General features: G+C 46.2%; 1 protein-coding gene across 1 annotated transcript in view; it reads right to left on the bottom strand.

Annotated features, from left to right (window-relative positions):
• Positions 1–783: 783 nt before the first annotated feature.
• The window catches only part of LOC106578750 (isthmin-1), a 33,125-nt gene continuing 17,030 nt past the window's right edge, over positions 784–16,878 (bottom strand). The window contains exons 2-6 of the mRNA XM_014157886.2: positions 16,002–16,226; positions 11,928–12,258; positions 7,467–7,610; positions 6,214–6,303; positions 784–2,892 (exon numbers count right to left, since the gene is read on the bottom strand). Of these exons, the coding sequence (XP_014013361.1) occupies positions 2,375–2,892; positions 6,214–6,303; positions 7,467–7,610; positions 11,928–12,258; positions 16,002–16,226 (1,308 nt within the window). The 3' untranslated portion in view covers positions 784–2,374. The remainder of the gene's footprint in view (positions 2,893–6,213; positions 6,304–7,466; positions 7,611–11,927; positions 12,259–16,001; positions 16,227–16,878) is intronic.

The following is a 16,878-nucleotide window of genomic DNA, read 5'->3' as shown; positions in this document are numbered from 1 at the left end:
ACGATAAGATTAATGCTAGCCAGCAACTTACCTTGGCTCCTTGCTGCACTCGCATAACAGGTAGTCAGCCTGCCACGCAGTCTCCTCGTGGAGTGCAATGTAATCGGCAGTAATCGGTGTCCAAATATGCCGATTACCGATCATTATGTAAACTTGAAATCGGCCCTAATTAAATCGGCCTTTCCGATTAATCGGTCGACCTCTAATCCTAATAACAAGTCATCCTAATAACAATTAATCCTAATAACAAGCCAAGTCATCCTAATAACAAGACAAGTCATCCTAATAACAAGTCAAGTCATCCTAATAACAAGTCAAGTCATCCTAATAACAAGTCAAGTCATCCTAATAACAAGTCATCCTAATAACAAGTCAAGTCATCCTAATAACAAGTCATCCTAATAACAAGTCAAGTCATCCTAATAACAGGTCATCCTAATAACAAGTCATCCTAATAACAGGTCATCCTAGTAACAGGTCAAGTCATCCTAGTAACAGGTCAAGTCATCCTAGTAACAAGTCAGTCAAGTCATCCTAATAACAAGCCAAGTCATCCTAATAACAAGTCATCCTAATAACAAGTCATCCTAATAACAGGTCATCCTAATAACAAGTCAAGTCATCCTAATAACAAGTCATCCTAATAACAGGTCAGGTCATCCTAGTAACAAGTCAAGTCATCCTAATAACAAGTCAAGTCATCCTAATAACAAGTCATCCTAATAACAAGTCAAGTCATCATATGAGAAAATTAAATATAGGAAGTACATTTTCTCTGACATGTCACTTCATGTTTTTTATTTAAACATTTATATCACAATCTTTTTCCCGTACAGCTGTATTCACACATTTCCTATTCTTGTTTTCTTCTGGGCTGAATCCTAACTTGAGATGAGTGGCTCAATCAATGTTTTTGACTCAAACCTCTGATCAATCGACAAATGATTTAAGCCAATCATGATGATTTAGTTTGAGTGTGGGTCCCATCTCAAGTTAGCATCTAGTCAGAAACAAATCAACCAATCAGCGACAACGATCATGGACACCCAACAATTTTGGGACATAAAGCTACAGCTTAATAAATACTCTACAAAAATAACGCAGGCTTTTTATATCGGCGATAATTATCTGGAGGGAGGAATCAATACAGAAGAGGGGAGATTGGTAAAGAAGAACAGCATGCTAAATAAACAAGCTTATAAGCATACATGGGAACCTGAATATTACAGCTACCGATGGGCAGAATGCTAACCCATCACTCTGTAGCTTCTGGATGTTACAAGACTCCTCTACCGATGGGCAGAATGCTAACCCATCGCTCTGTAGCTTCTGGATGTTACAAGACTCCTCTACCAATGGGCAGAATGCTAACCCATCACTCTGTAGCTTTTGGATGTTACAAGACTCCTCTACCATACACTCAGTTACAACTGTGATATCCACAGCACAAAGACACTGATAGGTCAGGGATCTCTCTCTCTCTTCTGATAGGTCAGGGATGTCTCTCTCGCTCTCTCTCTTCTGATAGGTCAGGGATGTCTCTCTCTCTCTTCTGATAGGTCAGGGATGTCTCTCTCTCTCTTCTGATAGGTCAGGGATGTCTCTCTCTCTCTTCTGATAGGTCAGGGATGGCTCTCTCTTCTGATAGGTCAGGGATCTCTCTCTCTTCTGATAGGTCAGGGATGTCTCTCTCTCTCTCTTCTGATAGGTCAGGGATCTCTTTCTCTCGTTTCTGATAGGTCAGGGGTGTCTCTCGCACTCTCTTCTGATAGGTCAGGGATCTCTCTCTCTTTCTTCTGATAGGTCAGGGATCTCTCTTTCTCTCTCTTTCTTCTGATAGGTCAGGGATGTCTCTCTCTCTCTCTTCTGATAGGTCAGGTGGGTGTGACTCAAAACATGGAGATTCGGGTCTGATCATTCAGCCAATTAAGAATCCCTGGGCTCTCCTTTTGGCCAATCAGAGACAAACAAAAAAACGTACAAACAAAACTAAAACATGAAAAGTAATTTTCCCTTTTTATGAAGCTACACCAAGCTATCCCTTTTAAACCAAACATTTATAGAATTATCAGAAAAAATATTGTCAAAATCCATCATACAGCTTTACTTTGAATATCATTTGATTTGAGGCATATGTCATAGAAATGAAGACCTAACATGACTTATAGACTGTGATTATGGTGAAGACAAGAACAGTTCCTTGTGTCCAAGTGAGAGATAAGTTGTCTCTTTATCACGTTGGCTGATAACAGACAGTCCTGTTCATATGGCATCTAGTTCCAAAGTCTAAAAACACTCATGGATGGTTTGAAGCACCAATTGAAGTACCAGATTCATAAACATTTATCAGATTCACATGTTCATCTCTCCAGTTCTAAAACTCTCGAGCATCCTCCACCTGCTTGTGGTAATCCTCATCCAGCGGGTTGTCTGGACACTTCTGCCCGTTGTTAGGAGGCCTGACCTGGTTATAGCGACTCCAATCCCCTTTACAGATGATCCAGGGCAGGATGTCTACCTTGTAGTGAAGGTCAGCAGAGAACTCATTGCTGATGAGGTTGGGTGTTCCAACTCCTTTACCCCGGGTGATGAGCTTCATGTTGTCATTGTAGCAGCAGTGCTGTGCGGCCAGAGTAGTGGACTCTAGAGTTAACATAGAGCGGATGCAGTACCGAGCCGTGGGTTTGTAGATCTCTAGCTTCTCCTTGGGGCCACTGGCGTCTTTCCAGCGGAAGTCCCGGCGTGTGGCGGGGTCGGGGACGTCAGCCGTGCTGTAGGCCACCTCGGTAGGGTAGGAGCAGGGGCAGCTAGGGAGGTCGTTGGAGACTTTGGTCATGTATTTCTTCAGGAACTCAGACTTACAGCTCATCCAGCGCTCACAGCTGTCTGTGTCTAGAAGACATTAGAGACAGAGTTAGTTCGTCTGGATCTATCCCTACCGCTGTCTGGGTCTAGAAGAGACAGAGTTAGTTAGTCACCCCCCCACCCTCTCTTTCTCTTTATTTCTCACCCCCCCATCCTCTCTTTCAATTCAATTCAAGGGGATTTATTGGCATGGGAAACACATGTTAACATCACCAAAGCAAGTGAGGTAGATAATATACAAAAGTGAAATAAACAATAAAAATGAACAGTAAACACTACACTCACAGAAGTTACAAAAGAATAAAGACATTACAAATGTCATATTATGTATATATACAGTGTTGTAACGATGTGCAAATAGTTAAAGTACACAAGGGAAAATAAATAAGCATAAATATGGGTTGTATTTATAATGGTGTTTGTTCTTCACTGGTTGACCTTTTCTTTGGCAACAGGTCACACATCTTGCTGCAGTGATGGCATCCCCCACCCTCCCTCTCTTTATTACTCACCCCCTCTCCCTCTCTTTATTACTCACCCCCTCTCCCTCTCTTTATTACTCACCCCCCACCCTCCCTCTCTTTATTTCTCACCCCCTCTCTTTATTACTCACCCCCTCTCTTTATTACTCACCCCCACCCTCTCTCTCTTTATTACTCACCCCCTCTCCCTCTCTTTATTACTCACCCCCTCTCCCTCTCTTTATTACTCACCCCCTCTCCTCTTTATTACTCACCCCCACCCTCCCTCTCTTTATTTCTCACCCCCTCTCTTTATTACTCACCCCTCTCTTTATTACTCACCCCCACCCTCTCTCTCTTTATTACTCACCCCCTCTCCCTCTCTTTATTACTCACCCCCTCTCCCTCTCTTTATTACTCACCCCTCTCCCTCTTTATTTCTCACCCCCCACCCTCTCTCTCTTTATTACTCACCCCCTCTTCCTCTCTTTATTACTCACCCCTCTCCCTCTCTTTATTACTCACCCCCTCTCCCTCTTTATTTCTCACCCCCCACCCTCTCTCTCTTTATTACTCACCCCCTCTCCCTCTCTTTATTACTCACCCCTCTCCCTCTCTTTATTACTCACCCACTCTCTCTCTTTATTACTCACCCCCTCTCCCTCTCTTTATTACTCACCCCTCCCTCTATTACTCACCCCTCTCCCTCTCTTTATTTCTCAACCCCCACACTCTCCCTCTCTTTATTACTCACCCACTCTCTCTCTCTTTATTTCTCACCCCCCACTCTCCCTCTCTTTATTACTCACCCCTCTCCCTCTCTTTATTACTCACCCACTCTCTCTCTCTTTATTTCTCACCCCCCACTCTCCCTCTCTTTATTACTTACCCCCACCCTCTCTTTATTACTCACCCCTCTCCCTCTCTTTATTACTCACCCACTCTCTCTCTTTATTTCTCACCCCCCACTCTCTCTCTCTTTATTACTCACCCCCTCTCTTTATTACTCACCCCCTCTCCTTCTCTTTATTACTCACCCCCCTCCCACTCTCCCTCTCTTTATTACTCACCCCCTCTCCCTCTCTTTATTACTCACCCCTCTCCCACTCTCCCTCTCTTTATTACTCACCCCCTCCCTCTATTACTCACCCCCTCTCCCTCTCTTTATTACTCACCCCCTCTCTCTCTCTCTTTATTTCTCACCCCCCCACTCTCCCTCTCTTTATTACTCACCCCTCTCCCTCTCTTTATTACTCACCCCTCTCCCTCTTTCTCTCTCTTTATTTCTCACCCCCCACTCTCCCTCTCTTTATTACTCACCCCCTCTCCCTCTATTACTTACCCCCCCACCCTCTCTTTATTACTCACCCACTCTCTCTCTTTATTTCTCACCCCCCACTCTCCCTCTCTTTATTACTCACCCCCTCTCCCTCTTTCTCTCTCTTTATTTCTCACCCCCCACTCTCCCTCTCTTTATTACTCACCCCCTCTCCCTCTCTTTATTACTCACCCCTCTCCCTCTTTCTCTCTCTTTATTTCTCACCCCCCCACTCTCCCTCTCTTTATTACTCACCCCCTCCCTCTATTACTCACCCCCTCTCCCTCTCTTTATTACTCACCCCCTCTCCCTCTTTCTCTCTCTTTATTTCTCACCCCCCACTCTCCCTCTCTTTATTACTCACCCCCTCCCTCTATTACTCACCCCCTCTCCATCTCTTTATTACTCACCCCCTCTCCCTCTCTTTATTTCTCACCCCCCTCTCTCTTTTATTACTCACCCCCCTCTCCCTCTCTTTATTACTCACCCCCTCTTCCTCTCTTTATTACTCACCCCTCTCTCTCATTTCGCACCCCTCTCGCTCTCTTTTATTTCTCACCCCCTCTCCCTCTCTTTATTACTCACCCCCTCCCCTCTCTTTATTACTCACCCCTCTCCCTCTCCTTATTACTCACCCCCTCTCCCTCTCTTTATTACTCACCCCCTCTCCCTCTCTTTATTACTCACCCCCTCCCCCTCTCTTTATTACTCACCCCTCTCCCTCTCCTTATTACTCACCCCCTCTCCCTCTCTTTATTACTCACCCCCTCTCTCTCTCATTTCGCACCCCCTCTCCCTCTCTTTCTCTCTATTTCTCACCCCCTCACCCTCTCTTTATTACTCACCCGCTCTCCCTCTCTTTATTACTCACCCACCCACCCCTCTCCCTTACTCACCCCCCTCTCCCTTTCTTTATTTCTCACCCCCTCTTCCTCTCTTTATTTCTCACCCCCTCTCCCTCTCTTTATTACTCACCCCCTCTCCCTCTTTCTCTCTCTTTATTACTCACCCCCTCTCCCTCTCTTTATTTCTCACCCCCTCTCCCTCTCTTACCCACCCTCTCCCTCTTTCTCTCTCTGTCTCTGTCTCATACAAGATGGGAATGGGAGGATGCAGATGTGTGCTAGCCTAGCTATTTATTTGATGGGTGCTTTTCTCCTGGCTAACTGAGGATATTGGAAGAGACACAGAGAGCAGAACATTACAGAATGCTGTGATGCACTTGGCTCTCTTCCTGTCCTGATGCACAATGAGAAAGAATGATGACTGGGCCCAGGTAGGACTGGGCCATAGAAATGTATTGACTAAAACAGACATATCCTCACAAATCAATGGGCTGTCTGGGAGAACTGGGCCATAGAAATGTATTGACTAGAATAGACATATCCTCGCAAATCAATGGGCTGTCTGGGAGGACTGGGCCAGTGTTTGAGGTCAATTCAGAAAGTAACCCTGACCTGGACATTAATGCTGAATAGAATCGCTGTTACGTTTGACAGTGGATGAAACCTGATGTTTAGATACATGAGGGAAAAAGGACTGAAAAGACTACTGAAAGAAGAGTCTTACCGACACCAAAGAGCTCTGTAGCGTTGAACTCATCTGTTCCAGCCAGCAGACTGACCTCAGTGGCTGCTGTCTTGAACGCATCTTCAATACCTGTAGACAGATACACGGTCAGTTAATGATGCAACAGGAACAAAGATGTAAGGACAGTAAACACACCGTGTACTTCCTGCTTCCTGTTTTACACACTGTGTACTTCCTGTGTCACTCTGACCTCCTATAACACTGAAATGCTGTTAAAAAAATGCACAGGTATTTATCATCTATAAAAAAATGTTCAGGTATTTATCACCCGTAAAAAAATGCTACAGGTATTTATCACCGGTAAAAAAAAATGTAGAGGTATTTATCACCCGTTAAAAAAAATCTACTGGTATTTATCACCCGTAAAAAAAATCTACAGGTATTTATCACCCGTAAAAAAATACAAACCTGTAAATAGAACAGTGACCATTTAAACATACCTTAAACATGTGACCTGGATCCACTGACACAAATAAAGAAAAATAGGTTCAGACCACACAGCCTGTCATACTCTCCTCACCTGGGCAGGTCAGCAAGCTGCCTTAATCAGGGGTTCAGACCACACAGCCTGTCACTCTCCTCACCTGGGCAGGTCAGCAAGCTGCCTTAATCAGGGGTTCAGACCACACAGCCTGTCACTCTCCTCACCTGGGCAGGTCAGCAAGCTGCCTCAATCAGGGGTTCAGACCACACAGCCTGTCATACTCTCTTCACCTGGGCAGGTCAGCAAGCTGCCTTAATCAGGGGTTTAGACTCCACAGCCTGTCATACTCTCCTCACCTGGGCAGGTCAGCAAGCTGCCTTAATCAGGGGTTTAGACTCCACAGCCTGTCACTCTCCTCACCTGGGCAGGTCAGCAAGCTGCCTTAATCAGGGGTTTAGACCACACTGCCTGTCATACTCTCCTCACCTGGGCAGGTCAGCAAGCTGCCTTAATCAGGGGTTTAAACCACACAGCCTGTCACTCTCCTCACCTGGGCAGGTCAGCAAGCTGCCTTAATCAGGGGTTTAGACCACAGCCTGTCATACTCTCCTCACCTGGGCAGGTCAGCAAGCTTCCTTAATCAGGGGTTTAGACCACACAGCCTGTCACTCTCCTCACCTGGGCAGGTCAGCAAGCTGCCTTAATCAGGGGTTCAGACCACACAGCCTGTCATACTGTCCTCACCTGGGCAGGTCAGCAAGCTGCCTTAATCAGGGGTTTAGACCACACAGCCTGTCACTCTCCTCACCTGGGCAGGATGGCATGTCACAGGTCCGTGACTCAGTGGCGGTGCAGGCGTAACCACATGACCTGGTCCTCTTCTGGTTCCCGTTCCTACAGGTTACACTGCATGGAGACCAGTTACTCCAGTCACCCTCTCCGTCTATATAGTCTGGAGAGGAGCGCGAGAGAGGGGGGAAGAGAGAGAGAGATCAACAACAACAAAAAGTGTCGACTTTACAGTGAAATGCTTACTTACGAGCCGTTTCCCAACAATGCAGTTAAAAAGTATGAAAATTAACAAATAGATAAAAAGAAAAGAAAATAGTACCATAATAAATAACAATAACGAGGCTATATACAAGTAGTACCGGTACTGAGTCAGTGTACTGGGGTACGAGGTAGTAGTGAGTCAGTGTACTGGGGTACGAGGTAGTAATGAGTCAGTGTACTGGGGTATGAGGTAGTAGTGAGGCAGTGTACTGGGGTACGAGTAAGTAGTGAGTCAGTGTACTGGGGTACGAGGTAGTAATGAGTCAGTGTACTGGGGTACGAGGTAGTAATGAGTCAGTGTACTGGGGAACGAGGTAATAATGAGTCAGTGTACTGGGGTATGAGTTAGTGTACTGGGGTACGAGGTAGTATTGAGTCAGTGTACTGGGGTATGAGGTAGACATGAGTCAGTGTACTGGGGTATGAGTTAGTGTACTGGGGTACGAGGTAGGTGTGAGTCAGTGTACTGGGGTACGAGGTATACATGAGTCAGTGTACTGGGGTACGAGGTAGGTGGGAGTCAGTGTACTGGGGTACGAGGTAGTAATGAGTCAGTGTACTGGGGAACGAGGTAGTAATGATTGAGTGTACTGGGGTACGAGGTAGGTATGAGTCAGTGTACTGGGGTACGAGGTAGTAGTGAGTCAGTGTACTGGGGTACGAGGTAGTAATGAGTCAGTGTACTGGAGTACGAGGTAGTAATGAGTCAGTGTATTGGTGTACGAGGTAGTATTGATTGTGTGTACTGGGGGTACGAGGTAGGTGTGAGTCAGTGTACTGGGGTACGAGGTATACATGAGTCAGTGTACTGGGGTACGAGGTAGTAACGAGTCAGTGTACTGGGGTACGAGGTAGTAATGAGTCAGTGTACTGGGGTACGAGGTAGTAGTGAGTCAGTGGACTGGGGTACGAGGTAGTAGTGAGTCAGTGGACTGGGGTACGAGGTAGTAGTGAGTCAGTGGACTGGGGTACGAGGTAGTAGTGAGTAAGTGTACTGGGGTACGAGGTAGTAATGAGTCAGTGTACTGGGGTACGAGGTAGTTGGGGTGATTGATTGAGGTAATATGTACAAGTAGGTTTATGTTTAAAGAGAGAGACTGTCAGCATAAGGAAAAATTGAGATTTTGTGTCTGAAAATTCACTGTTCAACCAATGCTTTTCAATAGGAGTCATTTGTTCGATGTATAATGGACAACAGAGACGATTGTCCAAATTGGCAGACAGATATATATATTTATATATATTTTTATACACGCAACTGGTCCCGAAAATACTTGGCTTGAGTTTAACCTTTGACGGGGAAAAAATACTATCTCAGTGTGGTCGTATTATAACACTATATTTCGGAAACACTGTTGTAGAGGGTGGGGGTCATGGAGGGTGGGGGTCATGGAGGGTGGGGGCCATGGATGGGGTGTGGGGGGTCATGGATGGGGTGTGGGGGGTCATGGATGGGGTGTGGGGGGTCATGTTGGGGGGGTGGGGGTCATGTTGGAGGGGCGGGGGTCATGGGGTCATGGATAGGGTGTGGGGGGTCATGGTGGGGGCCATGTTGGGGGGGGCGGGGGTCATGGATGGGGTGTGGGGTCAGGTCATGGTGGGGGTCTTGGAGGGGGGATAACAGTTCCCTTTGACTTTGACTCTCAGACAAGCATACACACTCACTCACACACACAGGGCAGAGTGAGTGAGTGTTTTCAGTGTTTACTAAAAAACACACCAGGAAGCATTTGGCAAAAAAAAACGAATATTTTCCTGGAAAGCTCTACTCCTAACCAGGGAGGTTAACACAATGTAATAATTTCAAATGAGGTGTAAAAAATCGAATCAAATAGTTTCATTTTAGCATAAGATACATTCAAATGAGTCTGGGCTGCTTCAGTCTAGTGTTTTTCTGGAAGTGGGGGCTGAAATGGAAAGAAATCCTCGTTACTTCCAATTATCATTACATTTTAGTCATTTAGCAGACGCTCTTATCCAGAGCGACTTACAGTGGTGAATGCATAAATTTCATTTTTTCTTCCCGTACTGGTCCCCCGTGGGAATCGAACCCACAACCCTGGCGTTGCAAACACCATGCTCTACCAACTGAGTCACACGGGACCACATTAAAGGGATTAGTTTAATAACAATACATGGAAACATTCCCTCTGCCCGGGCTCAATGTTTTTCACATGTAGAGTTTTCTTACATGTGAACCTGCAAATGTGATTTTCACATGTGAATGTTTTCACGTGAAACTGCATAATCGATTCTCATGTGAAAGTTTTTAATGTGAAACCGCACATTTCAAACTGCAATTCACATGTGAGGTGAAAATATGTTATTTTCCACACATGTGAAAAGATGCTGTTAACATGTGAACTCCAAATGTAAATACATTACATGTGAAATTTAAGCTCAACATGTGAAAACAGTTATTTCACATGTTTTTTGTTGTTGTAAGGGCAGCTGTGAGATCACAGACTATCTCCTGTTTCTGTAGTGAGACAGCTTGATGTACAGGACACCCCCTGGACAGGACACAAGTCTATCTCCTGTATCTGTAGTAAGACAGCTTGATGTACAGGACACCCCCTGGACAGGACACTAGTCCATCTCCTGTTTCAGTAGTGAGACAGCTTGATGTACAGGACACCCCCTGGACAGGACACTAGTCTATCTCCTGTTTCTGTAGTGAGACAGCTTGATGTACAGGACACCCCCTGGACAGGACACAAGTCTATCTCCTGTATCTGTAGTAAGACAGCTTGATGTACAGGACACCCCCTGGACAGGACACTAGTCTACCACAGGTCAGTCCAATAGTAGTCGACTAGATAGTTGTCCATCCTCTGTGATTAAACATTGGATTTCAGTTTGAACAGGAATGTAACAGATGGATAAATGATATTTCTTGTCTCTCCATAACACCCACATTCCTGTGTAACTGTTGTTATGTTGGAGTCAGTGGACAGGCTGAGACACGGCGAGGACGTACGGCTTCACGAGGAGGGTGAATTCTTCTACAGCAGATTTATCTACCTAAGCGGACCAGTTGTGGAGCTTGTCGTGAGAATGTTATGAGTGTTTGTGTGGCAGCGCTAACAGAAGTGGTCTGTTCTAAACACTAGGGAACCATGGTGTCATCTGGGACACGGTCCTGGTGTTGACCGGGTTCCCGTCAGGGGACGTTGATGTTCCACGGGCGTCTAAACTGTGCGTACGTACGCACGCACACACGCACGCACGCACACACACACACACACACACACACACACACATAAACACACACACACAGATACACGCTCAGCTCAGCTCCACGGACAAATCCAACTCATGGAACTAAAGAATGTTAAAAGCTTCAATCACAGCCCAGTCTGGCCAGAGAGGACTGGAACCAGTGCACTATAGTTATTATGGTGTCAGCTAGCTGCTAACTATACTGTAGTTATTATGGTGTCAGCTATCCGCTAACTACACTGTAGTTATTATGGTGTCAGCTCTCTGATAACTACACTGTAGTTATTATGGTGTCAGCTATCCGCTAACTATACTGTAGTTATTATGGAGTCAGCTATCCGCTAACTATACTGTAGTTATTATGGAGTCAGCTATCCGCTAACTATACTGTAGTTATTATGGTGTCAGCTATCCGCTAACTATACTGTAGTTATTATGGTGTCAGCTATCCGCTAACTATACTGTAGTTATTATGGTGTCAGCTATCCGCTAACTATACTGTAGTTATTATGGAGTCAGCTATCCGCTAACTATACTGTAGTTATTATGGTGTCAGCTCTCTGCTAACTACACTGTAGTTATTATGGTGTCAGCTAGCTGCTAACTACACTGTAGTTATTATGGTGTCAGCTATCTGCTAACTACACTGTAGTCATTATGGTGCCAGCTAACTACACTGTAGTTATTATGGTGTCAGCTATCTGCTAACTACACTGTAGTTATTATGGTGTCAGCTATCTGCTAACTACACTGTAGCTAGGTCCCATCAGAACCAGGACTCTATGCTGTCTATTTAGCTAGGTCCCATCAGAACCAGGCCTCCAGACTATTTAGCTAGGTACCATCAGAACCAGACCTCCAGACTGTCTATTTAGCTAGGTCCCATCAGAACCAGGCCTCCAGACTATTTAGCTAGGTACCATCAGAACCAGACCTCCAGACTGTCTATTTTGCTAGGTACCATCAGAACCAGAACTCTATATTGTCTACTCACCATATTCAGTCTGAGCCTTGCTGGTGCCTGCTCCGCCTCCTCCTGTGCCTCCTCTCCTCTCCCAGTCCCCAAGTGGCTTTAGGAAGTTACTATCCTCTGTGTTACCAACTCCTCCTTTACCTCCCCCTCGTCCTTCTCCTTCTCCCCTGTAGGGCGGCTGCTGCTCCCTAGCCGGCTCCTCGGGCCTGCGGGGGGTCGAGACCGAGGAGGAGGTGGAGGAGGTCTGCCACCAGTTCCTCCAGTTGGGAGCAGCCCATCCTGGTTTGTTCTCTTTCTTCAGGCCTTTCTCGGGCTCTGCTGCCTCTAGACCGTCCACCACCTCTATGGTCACCTAGAGGAGAGAGAGAGAGGAGCAGGGTCAAAGGTCAGAGTCTGTCTGGAGAAACAACTGTCCGTTATGTATTTGAGTTGTACTTCACGAATGTCTGCATTGTTTCCTTCTAATACTACATTCTAGATATTTCTGACACAAAGTACCAGTTGCTCTGATCTGACGATCACCCCTGAGCAGTCCCACTGAGTCCATCTGGGTAGCAGCAGTCAAATTTGATGTGGTCCTGACTTCCTTCCCTTCTGTCCTTCCTAACTCCTGTGCCTCCCAGAAGAGAGGGGCGAACCTCCACCCAAATACAATGCCCCAACTACCCCCTCACCCACCTCAATCCTCTCCACCTAAACAGTGAGTTCAAAGGGTCTGCTCAGCCTTCTCCAGAACATGAAGGATCTGCTCAGCCTTCTCCAGAACATGAAGGGTCTGCTTAACCTTCTCCAGGACATGAAGGATCTGCTCAACCTTCTCCAGAACATGAAGGATCTGCTCAGACTTCTCCAGAACATGAAGGATCTGCTCAGACTTCTCCAGAACATGAAGGATCTGCTCAACCTTCTCCAGAACATGAAGGATCTGCTCAGACTTCTCCAGGACATGAAGGATCTGCTCAACCTTCTCCAGAACATGAATCTTAGGATCAAAGAGGTCCCCCCATACTCTCCTCCTCCTCTCCCCCTCTCCTCTCACAGACCCCTCACTCATTGGTTCAATCGCTCCCTCTCCCCAGACCTGCTCCCTCTCTTCCTGCATCTTGGGATACCTATACCCTGTACTCCCTCTGTCTTATTGTTGACTCTTCTCTTCGTCTCCTCCTATACCCTGAACCCCCTCCGTCTTATTGTTGACTCTTCTCTTCGTCTCCTCCTATACCCTGAACCCCCTCCGTCTTATTGTTGACTCTTCTCTTCGTCTCTTCCTATACCCTGAACCCACTCTGTCTTATTGTTGACTCTTCTCCTCGTCTCCTCCTATACCCTGAACTCCCTCTGTCTTATTGTTGACTCTTCTCCTATACCCTGAACTTCCTCTGTCTTATTGTTGACTCTTCTCCTCGTCTCCTCCTATACCCTGAACCCCCTCTGTCTTATTGTTGACTCTTCTCCTCGTCTCCTCCTATACCCTGAACCCCCTCTGTCTTATTGTTGACTCTTTATCACACTGTATCGCTATTGGATTAGCTGACTCTCCCACGGCCGGTGAAATGGTCTCTCCCTCTGAAGGCCTCTCTCCTTGGCTCTTCTTTGGTAGCTAACTTAGCCGTCAACCGCTCTCTCTACTTTATATCAGCTGGCTTTACATCTGCTGTGTTAGACTAGTTGGTGTTGTTCTCTGGCGTACTACTTAGCCATGTCGACCGTGTGTCATGCCCTGATCTGTTCCACCTGTCCTCGTTATTGTCTCCACCCCCTCCAGGTGTTTCCTGTCTCTCTGTACCAGTGTATTTATCCCTGTGTTTCCTGTCTCTCGGTGTATTTATCCCTGTGTTTCCTGTCTCTCTGTGCCAGTGTATTTATCCCTGTGTTTCCTGTCTCTCTGTACCAGTGTATTTATCCCTGTGTTTCCTGTCTCTCTGTACCAGTGTATTTATCCCTGTGTTTCCTGTCTCTCTGTACCAGTGTATTTATCCCTGTGTTTCCTGTCTCTATGGGCCAGTGTATATATCCCTGTGTTTCCTGTCTCTCTGGGCCAGTGTATTTATCCCTGTGTTTCCTGTCTCTCTGGGCCAGTGTATTTATCCCTGTGTTTCCTGTCTCTCTGTACCAGTGTATTTATCCCTGTGTTTCCTGTCTCTCTGGGCCAGTGTATATATCCCTGTGTTTCCTGTCTCTCTGTGCCAGTTTGTCTAGTATGTCCTAGCCTAAAAGCGTTTTTTTCTTGTTCTCCTGCCTTTGCTATTTCTCATTTTTCCTAGTCCTCCCAATTTTGACCCTTGCCTGTTTCTGGACTCTGTACCCGCCTGCCTGTCTTGACGACGAGCCTGCCTGCCACTCTTTACCTCCTGGACTCTGATCTGGTTGTGACCTTTTGCCTGTCCAAGACCATTCTCTTGCCTATTCCCTTTGGATTTATTAAACATCTTTAAACTCCAACCATCTGCCTCCTGTGTCTGCATTTGGGTCTCGCCTTGTGTCATGATACCGTGGTGGTTGGCTAATTTGTTTTTAATTTTTAATTTTATTTAACCTTTATTTAACCAGGTAGGCTAGTTGAGAACAAGTTCTCATTTACAACTGCGACCTGGTCAAGATAAAGCATAGATAAAGGGTTACTAACTAGGCTAGTAAGATGACTAGCTAGCTAGCGGGCTAAAATAACCAACTTTAGCTGGACTAACGTTAGCAGGCTAGTTGGCTAGCAACCTTACAAGCTGATTTGTAACAATACATTCATAAAGTATTTGCTTGTGAGTTGGCTGAAATGTTTATTGAAACCAGTGTTCATGAGTGCAAACGATTTAGTTTCATTTGTAGTGCTGAGCAAGTAACAGAAATATCTGTCATTTTTTGTTTTTTAAACAACTAAATGACAGACGTTGGTTCAATGATTTGAATTCCATTTTTTTTTTTTTTGGGGGGGGGAGGGTTTGTCCGACAGCAGCTCTATAGAGATGAGATGACTTGGAATGAAATAATAAAGACATCAAAAAGACCTAAAACAAATGTAATAAACACCACAACTGAAATATTTTAATAAAGTAATGTGAATAAATGATGGTTAATAAGTGATCAGCAGTAATGGACAGTCACTACCATCATGGGGACTTTTATTCATTGTTTTATTCGATGTTGTTACAGCATTCAACCCACATAGTGCATAGTGCAATTTAATGTCTAAAAAAAATGTTGTTTAAAAAAAAAAAAAAGAAATTGAAAACCGTGATGACTTTTTAACAATCTAATCGAAACAGAACCGACTTCAAAAAGCACTACTTGCTCAGCACTATCCATGTGAAGGTGTACAGTTGAAGGATACACCAATAGGCTTGCTGGATTCTCCATATTACATCACACTTCCAGCATTCTGATCGGTTTTATGGAAGAAATATATACAGATTGTTTTTTATACAAATGCAAATCCATATGTTACAAGTGGTTACGTATATGCTACCTACCCTTTAAGAAGAGGAAGGGAGGACAATGGATGGGGGAGAGAAGAAAGGTATAGAGAGAGAGAGTGGGAGAGAGAGAGAACGAGAGATACAGAGAGAGAGAGAGATACAGAGAGAGAGAGAGATACAGAGAGAGAGAGAGAGAGATACAGAGAGAGATACAGAGAGAGAGAGAGAGAGAGATACAGAGAGAGAGAGATACAGAGAGAGAGAGAGAGAGATACAGAGAAAGGGGGTAGTGATGTGCACCAGGGTATTCTGCCTCTTCCTGTTTGCTCTTCCTGCTCGGTGTGCTTGGGCAGCCATGTGGTCACACACACACACACACACATGTTCTCGTGGGGACCTAAAATGTATTTCCATTCAAAATCCTATTTTCCCTAATCCCTAAACCTAACCCTTACCATAACACTAACCTTGATCGGTAACCCTAATTGTAACCCTAAACCTAACACATAAGCTTAAAATAGCCTTTGTCCTCATGGGGATGGAGGAAATGTCCCCACGAGGGAGAATTGTCCTTGTTTCAATACCCTTGTGGGGACTTTTGGGGATTTTAGGTCCCACACGGATAGAAGAACCAACACACACACACCCTCTCCCCTTTATTCATCTGTCTGTGTCTTAGTGTTACCTGTATGTTGGGGTTCTGTCTGTTTATATCAGCCTTGGAGAGATCAGGGAAGTTGTGGAGGTCTAGGAGGAAGGCCCCAGGCCCGTCTCTCTGCAGGCTGCCTCCGGTAGCCTGACTCTGGGCCCAAGGGAGGGCAGCGGGCCGCTGGGCTGACCGGTGCTCTGGTCCTCTCCGCTCCCCTGGACCCTGGTGTGCTGATGAACTGCTCTCTTCTCTGACATTATTCTAGAAGACGGGGAGGAAGAGAGAGAGAAAGGGGGGGCGAAGAGAGAGGGGGAGAGAGAGAGAGAGAGAGCGGGAGCGAGAGAGAGAGGGAGTGAGAGAGAGAGAGAGAGAGGGAGAGAGGGGGAGCAAGAGAGAGAGAGCAAGAGGGAGAGAGAGAGAGAGGGGAGCAAGAGGGAGAGAGAGAGAGGGGGGAGCAAGACAGAGAGAGAGAGAGAGAGGGAGCGAGAGAGAGAGAGAGAGAGAGAGAGAGGGAGCAGAGAGAGAGAGAGAGAGAGAGAGAGAGAGAGAGGGAGCAAGAGAGAGAGAGGGAGCAAGAGAGAGAGAGGGAGCAAGAGAGAGAGAGGGAGCAAGAGGGAGAGAGAAAGAGGGAGAGAGAAAGAGGGAGGGAGAGAGAAAGAGGGAGAGAGAGAGAGAGAGAGGGGGAGCGAGAGAGGGAGAGAGAGCGAGGGGGGAGCAAGCGAGAAAGAGAGAAGGAGCAAGAGGGAGAGAGAGAGCGGGAGCGAGAGAGAGAGGGGGAGCGAGAGAGAGAGGGAGCGAGAGAGGGAGAGGGGGGAGCGAGAGAGAGAGAGAGAGGGGGAGCGAGAGAGAGCGAGGGGGGGAGCGAGAGAGAGAGAGTGAGGGAGCGAGAGAGAGGGAGCGAGAGAGAGAGAGG

The sequence above is a fragment of the Salmo salar genome, unplaced genomic scaffold, assembly GCF_905237065.1.
Source record: "Salmo salar unplaced genomic scaffold, Ssal_v3.1, whole genome shotgun sequence".
NCBI lineage: Eukaryota > Metazoa > Chordata > Actinopteri > Salmoniformes > Salmonidae > Salmo > Salmo salar.
The sequence above is the reverse complement of the archived record's forward strand: the minus strand, read 5'-3'. Positions and strand labels throughout refer to the sequence as shown.